This window comes from Myotis brandtii, unplaced genomic scaffold (assembly GCF_000412655.1).
Source record: "Myotis brandtii unplaced genomic scaffold, ASM41265v1 scaffold186, whole genome shotgun sequence".
NCBI lineage: Eukaryota > Metazoa > Chordata > Mammalia > Chiroptera > Vespertilionidae > Myotis > Myotis brandtii.
The window spans coordinates 42096-49891 of NW_005356905.1; the positions used below are offsets into that span (position 1 = coordinate 42096).

General features: G+C 40.8%; 1 protein-coding gene across 6 annotated transcripts in view; it reads right to left on the bottom strand.

Moving 5' to 3' along the window:
• Positions 1-7796, bottom strand: part of VEPH1 (ventricular zone expressed PH domain-containing 1) — a 79282-nt gene that overhangs the window by 41715 nt on the left and 29771 nt on the right. For 4 of the 6 annotated variants that reach the window (XM_014537953.1, XM_014537954.1, XM_014537955.1 and 1 more), the window contains one exon: positions 3603-3777. In XM_014537953.1, coding sequence (XP_014393439.1) covers positions 3603-3777 — 175 coding nt within the window. The other 2 variants (XM_005864117.2, XM_014537957.1) reach the window with 2 other exon arrangements.

A 7796-nucleotide genomic window follows, 5' to 3' on the forward strand; every position in this document is an offset into this window, starting at 1 on the left:
AAAGTATTACAAAGGGTATTACATATGTGTCCTTTTTCCCCCCGCCCTTGACAATCCCCTGCCCTCCCTTACCCCCCAGTGTCTTATGTCCATTAGTTATGCTTATATGCATGCATACAAGTCCTTCGGTTGATCTCTTACTCCCCTCCCTTCTGCCCCCCAACCCTCTCTGGCCTTCCCACTGCAGTTTGACAATCAGTTTGAGGCAGCTCTGCCTCTGTATCTATTATTGTTCAAAAGTTTGTAATGGTCTTTATTATCCATGAATGAGTGAGATCATGTGGTATTTTTCTTTCATTGACTGGCTTATTTCACTTAGCATAATGCTCTCCAGTTCCATCCATGCTGTTGCAAATGGTAAGAATTCCTTCTTTTTTACAGCAGCATAGTATTCCATTGTGTAGATGTACCACAGTTTTCTAATCCATTCATCTGCTGATGGGCACTTAGGCTGTTTCCAGATCTTCGCTATGGTAAATTGTGCTGCTATGAACATAGGGATGCATATATCCTTTCTGAATGTTTTATAATGAAGCTAGAGTAGTTCTTTTCATAAAATTTGCAGATGGCAAGAACCTTGGAAAAACTACAGATACATTGAAATGAAAGAATCATTATCCAATTCCTTGGCATGCCAAAGCAGTGGGCTGAATGTATTAAGAAGAAAGTGTAAAGCAATACAGGTTAACACTTACATAAGGCTGCAAATGGGTATGTGACCTATGTCAGGTCAAACAGAGGCAGTGAGACTAGATATGGAGTTTCTTTTCCTTAATCGGTATTCCTGAGGATGTGAGCCGGATGCTGCAGAGGCCCATAAAGTGGAGCATGAGAGTGAAATGACTCCACAGGAAGCAGAGCTGAGCAATAACTTTTGGGACCACCCGTGAGCCTTGAATCAAGCCCCGTGGGAAGTCTGATCTACTCACGCACTTTCCAGTCACATGTTCCAGTAGGAGTTTCTCCTCCTTCTATTCCTTCTTCTAATTTTTCCTCTCCTCCTCCTCTTACTCCTGCTTCTTCTCTCTCTTCTTCTTCATTATTCTTGCCATTGTCACCATCATCGTTAAAGCATTTATACCTGGGGTCTCTGTTACTTAAAGTACTACTAATTGGTAAAATGGGATAGCAATAGGACTCCTGTGATGAAATTATTGTGGGGATTAAATGATATAATCAGTATAAAGTGTTTAATATAGTGTTTGGCTTAAAGAGAGCATAAAATAAATTTTAGTCATTGTAGTTATGGTTATTATAATTATTATCATTCTCACTGAATGGATGACCATTGGTGGGCATTCAAGCGTTACCTGGGTAAATGAGCTAAATCATAATTAATGTCTCAAACTAAGATTCTATACTTCTATAATTCTACTCTTGTAACGTCAAATCAAACAGCTGTAAACTTCAACATTTTCTGTAGAAGTAGAAATATGGGAGAATGAGGATTCAGATAATATAAGTCAAAAAGCAAGTTCTAAAGGAAAGAAAACTATAAGTAAAGAAAAATGAAATCTTTCTGATGTCCCTAAGGCTGTTGTCAGGGTATATATACAACAAAAATTTGCAGAGCAGACAACTTACTACTCAGAGACAGCAAGATCACTTCTTCTTTGAAGCTCAAAGTTTGATGTGCTCATGTGAGTGATTGTGGAGTTTACAGACATATCTGTCCTAAAAAATCTAAACCCTGAAATATGTAGTCCCAACTTTTCAGGTCAAATTATCATTTATTTTATGGTAATTTTTGTTGTGCCAGATCAAATAAACCGAATCATTTGTTTATTTCAAATGCTTGCAGTGAATTAAGAAAGTATTTTGCATTTCAAAAGATTTTTTTTTTTTGTCATTGAAAGTGCATTTCAAGAAAGGAAAAAAACACTCAAATACATGACCTAAGCTTTTGGCTGCTACAAAGAGACAATTCAAATTTTTTTTCCATATATCAGTTACTTACAAGTCTAACTATCATGGACTTAAAATGTGTGCAGTTTATAAGTGTTTTTAATTCCTATAAAATCTATTCCAAATATATAACCAAGGTGGTGAAAAAAACATGATTGCTTTTCTGGGCTTTTAGCGAATTTAATACGTATAATGTGAAATTAGCATTCAATCCTGTGGCCAAGAGAATGATACTGACTAGTAATATCAATGACAAATCTTTAGAGGGGCACAGGGAGGGTGATAAACTCCCACTGTCGTGGCTGGAGTTCAGACATATCTGGACATCTGGCAGACCATTGGGGTAGCTGGTCAATGTCTGGGGGGTGAGGGAGGGGGTCCTAAAAACTCTTCTTAGGAATGTTTGGTACAATCAACAGAACCTCAGTCCTTGGGGGGTGATAGGCATTTTGAGAACTGGAGAACTACTTTTTTGCTAGCCCAACTCTTGGGTCAATAGTGGAGCCCAGAGAAGAGACAGTTTTAGACAAAACAGAACTGTCTATTGACCCATCTATTGACTTGGTCCCACAGTTTGGCACTGAGAGCCAAGCAACCTTGCTCTGGGGCCTCTCTACCAAAATGTGACACCAAGGAGAAAGATGGATGTTCTCCCCGATCCTGCCACATGGAATCAGTGGACTGAGGGCTGATGCCTCCTGACCTTCAAGAGGAGCAGTGCAAAAGGACAGACAGGCAGAGCAGTGTGGAATGGAGTCTGTTCCTGGGACCTTGATGGCAGCAGCCACGGAGTTTGCTGGGCTCAGGGTGGTGGAGGTGGACGCCACCACAGCAGGCCCTGTCAGGAAGAATGGCGAGGACAACAGCAGAGGCATGTGGACTGGCTGGGCACTGCAGAAAGAGAGCACACATAGGACTCCCTTGGGGACTCTACGAAATACTTTTTCTGGAAGCATTTTACAGGGGGTTGACATTCAACTTGAACATGTAGAAGGGACGTGTAGGCCAAGATACTCATGGATCTCATACAGTTTTATTAATGGGCACTGGAGACAATTTGGTGCATATCAAATAATACCATATACTCTTCTCTTATCCCAAATTAAAAACAAACAAACATGGTTTCTGATAGATCTGAAAGCAAAGGAAAAAACATAAGACAAAGAAAATATTTTGACTGGACTAAACTTGATCTCTCTCATTGAAATGTAAAACAGTTCACAGAGGTGTCCTGATTTGAGTTTTTATGATAGCATTTAACACAAATCAACCCCCAACAATGTTCACATTTAAGAAGTCTTTACACATTTTCTGGTGTAATTGATGTAACATTTCTTGCCTTTGGAAACCAAAGGAAGAAGAGGTTTTTCATCTGCCACCGAGAGCAGTACAGACAGACAGGCTTACCATAGTCGGTAGATGGACAAGGTGAGCAGAAGCATAGAAAACAGTTCTCCCAACTGAGAGAAGTAGAGTTGGAAGCTTACAATGTATCTAATGAGCCCAAATAATTCATCTGCCCAGTGAAGAGACACAGACGCAGCCAGCCCAAGGAACCTTACCCATGTTCACAAGTCAACTAGTGGTAAAGCAGAGACTCTAAGGTACCTCTCAGTACTCTAGGTCTCACTTTCCACACCCTAAAACACTTTTAAATGACTCCTAACACGTCCCCAAGCTCAGCCTTCACACCATACCTTGGAGTATGCTCTTCACTATGACTTCTGTGTGATCAGCCAGGAGATCTGCCTTGGTGATTGCAGCCAGGGACAAGTAGTTGGACATATTCCTGCACAGTTCTTTGTTGCTTCTGTGGAGGAATTTCACTGCAATGGGGATGGCTAGTGCCATCACAGGGGGCCGGTTGTAATTCTGAGGAAATGCAAGAAAACAACATATAGCAAGGGGCTCATTCTTTATTCATTCATCCAAGAAATATTTCTTGAGCTAAGCTCTCAAAGTGCAGGCATTAAAAGGCATTAAAACAAAGGCCTCCACCCTGCTTTCATTGAATTTGGGAACTTTTGTCCTTATAGGGAGACTTATGGGCAAACAGGCAATTCATAGCATAGACTAATGAGAGTCATAATAGGCAAAGTGCAGGGTACTAATCAAGCAAAGAAGGAGCACCCAACCCAGTCTTGCAGGTGGTGTCTGGAGACTTCATGGAGGAGGTGATGTCTTAGTTGAGATCTAGTGGATGAATAAGAGATGGCTGGGTGGTGGCAAGAAAAAGAGTGAACAGAAGGAAAAGCACATGTGGAGGCACAGGGGTGAGAGAGGTTGTGCATTTGGGTAACTGTAAATCGTTCAGTATGACTGGAGTGTGGTACATGTGGAAAAATTGGGAGGTGAGAGAAGGGACTGGAGAGGTAAATAGGGGTGCAATGATGAAAGGGGTTTCGAATTGATCATTAGGGTGATCAGGAGTCATTGATGAGAAGAGTAACATCAGATTGGTGCTGAAGAAATTGCTTTCCAACTGTATCTTAAAAACTGAAGTTTCAGTTAATGAAATTCAGAAGAAAAAAATGAATGAACAGAAGACTAAAATATAAAGAAAATTTGATCCTAAAATAATTATCTTCTTGATTTACTTTGTCACAGAGCATCAATATCTTACACATAATAATTTTATCAGCATTTAATTACCTAATTTGGGAATAATATTTGAAAAATACAAGTTATTTTCTTTAAAGTGAATGGTATGTCTTCACTACCATCAACCATTCTGACCATTCTACCCCTTAGGGTAAATATAAAGCAAAACTTGGACAGTGCACAATGTTTTGGGGAAGCTGACTTCATGTTATATTAGAAATAAAAAGTTGCCCTAACTGGTTTGGCTCAGTGGACTGAAGGGTCCCAGGTTCGATTCTGGTCAAGGGTATATACCTTGGTTGGGGCCACATCTCCAGTAGGGAGTGTGCAGGAGGCAGCTGATCGATGTTTCTCTCTCATCGATGTTTCTAACTCTCTATCCTTCTCCCTCTCCCTTCCTCTCTAAAAAATCAATAACATATTTTTTTTTTAAAAAAAGTGGTTGCTTTTCTCGAACTGTTAATGTGAAAAGTGCTATATCTTTCCTCAGAGAATTATCCCCTCTAATACCTCCCACAATTCTGGGTTTATGGTAGGTGTTCAATAAACATTTGTCAAATTGAATGACTAATGAAAAACATGTTATAGTTGTCACTGAGAACATAATGTGGTAGGAAAGGAGGAGGGGGTGGCATCTTCCCTCTTGCTGGTATCACACATGGACAGCAATGGCCCAGTGTGAGCCCAACACCCCAGTGCCATTCATTTTCACAGATGGTTGATTGGACAGGTGAGTTGATACACACTTCTTAGCAGATTCCAGCTTCTACAGCCATCATTCAGGTACTTCTAATGCACACATTCTGCCCTTGACTTCAAGGATGGTCAAATGACTCAGACATTGGTCAGAGATTTACATTTTCCTGGTCCAAATGATGGGTTCAGGGATGAGCAAGCTATTCAATTATAATTAAGGAGCCATTAAGGGCTCTATGAAACAGATTATATTTTCTGAAGGATTCAAGGTATTGAGAATGCACAATGGAGTAGCTGCTACCATCTTGTGACCTCAGAATTTGTTTGACATTCAAGGCAATATGGTCCTATCTGAGAGACAAGTTAAGGAAAACCAGTTCCTGGTGACATCATTTGAGCCCCATCCATTAAACTACCTTGGGTCAGTTCTAGCCCTAAATTTTTTAAAGTGAGCCAGTTAAGTCTCTTGTGCCTAAGTTTTTTTCCACCCAGTCCCTAGAAACAAAAATAGACCTGCTAAACCCTTAATCTATTCTTGTAGTTTCACCCATTTTTCTGACTCAAGGGTCAATCTGACTTCTGAACAGAGACAATAGATATTCAACAACATCATCTGACATTCCACCATGAAGTCAGCCATACTGAATGCTCTGACACTGTTCCTTGGTGACAAATCATGCCTATATAGTAGTTTCACTTACTGGGTCTCTGTCCTAACGTCTTAGAGCTTCCAAAACTCTATAACTATCAAGACCATGGCCAGCAACCTACTTCTCTGATACTAGGCTTTGCCTTTATCTAGTGATAAATTGGGCCTGATTGGACTAGGCCCGTGGTTGGCAAACTTTGGCTCGCGAGCCACATGTGGCTCTTTGGCCCCTTGAGTGTGGCCACGAAGTTTCAATCCCACTGTACGTGCGCGCCCGCACGTGGTATTTTGTGGAAGAGCCACACTCAAGGGGCCGCAGTTTGCCGACCACTGGACTAGGCCACTACTAGTATGATGAACTATGAGGCCTCCCTGAGAGGCTGGCTACTCCCCTCACGTTAGCTTTGGAATTCTGGGTGTGTGCATGATCAACCACACAGAATTCTTGGATCCACTGATGCTAACTTTTACCAAAGGATTTCAAAAAGGCTGGTGCATAATCAGTCAGACCAATATACTCATCCACATAAGGGTGTCTCCCAGGTCACACCTAGGGTAACCCTTTTACATTATTAGGATATCAGGAACCAGATTACTAACCAGAGTTTTCACTTATGGGCACGAGATCAGAGGGGAGCAAAGAAAGATCCTGAGGCATATTTCATCTAGGCCATGTGAAACCTAAGTAAAATAACAGTCCTGCACTACAGCCAAATCACCATCTCTAGTGACTGGAGCTTTCCTGTTCATGAACTTCAATCTCTACCCCCTGGGCAGAGCTGGACAAATGTGCCAAAACAATGACCCCACGCTGAGCATCCTCTTTTGTTGTTGACTTACTCTTCAGACATGTAGTGTTTAGAAAGGCCAATTTATGTGTCCACTTTCGCAATTATAATATTTTATCCCTGTGTCCTTGAGGTTATATTCATATCACCTGAATTAGAGCATTGGATGTTTTCCAAACCTCTCAGTCTTACTTATATAATTTCTTGGGTTGCCCCCATAGACAGCCAATTTCTCCATTCCGTGTAGACTTTTGCTAATTTAACTTTTAGGTGACACATCTTTGTCCCTGTGATGGCAGGTCAAAGCCCTCATTTTGAGAGTAGAACATAATCAGACAATTCTTCTCAGAGCTTTCCTACAATGAACTGCAGACCCAAGTCTTCTTTATCTGCTCTGAGTCCTTAGCCAAGGACAACTTGCAACTAGAGGGGTACACCTCTTCCATTAGAGCAGTGGTTCTCAACCTTCCCTAATGCCGTGACCCTTTAATACAGTTCCTCATGTTGTGGTGACCCCAACCATAAAATTATTTTCGTTGCTACTTCATAACTGTAATTTTGCTACTGTTATGAATCGTAATGTAAATATGTGATATGCAGGATGTATTTTCATTGTTACAAATTGAACATAAAGCATAGTGATTAATCACAAAAACAATATGTAATTATATATGTGTTTTCCGATGGTCTTAGGCGACCCCTGTGAAAGGGTCGTTTGACCCCCAAAGGGGTCACGACCCACAGGTTGAGAACCGCTGCATTAGAGGATTATGCCTCTAAGTACTTTACCTGCACCTTGTTGAGAAACCACAGTTGGCAGCATTGGGAAGTACAACTCAGGTGTTTCCAACTAATTGTGAGCACAGGCACAGTGAAGGGTCCATGGAATTCAGTATTATCAGCAACTAATGTTTTTGCACCTTGGACATGGACTAACACTTGCCAGCAACAATGAAATAACAGGATGTCTTAGCCCATTTGTTCATATTCTTTTTACCACAATTCTAGATGTTTTTGAGAAAAAGAGTGGGTAGCTGTTAAAGTTTTTAAAGTGTAGTTCCAAGGGAAATGTATAAAATCCCCTGAAAACTGTATAATATCATTATTTAACACACACACACACACACACACACACACACACACACAAATAAAAAAAA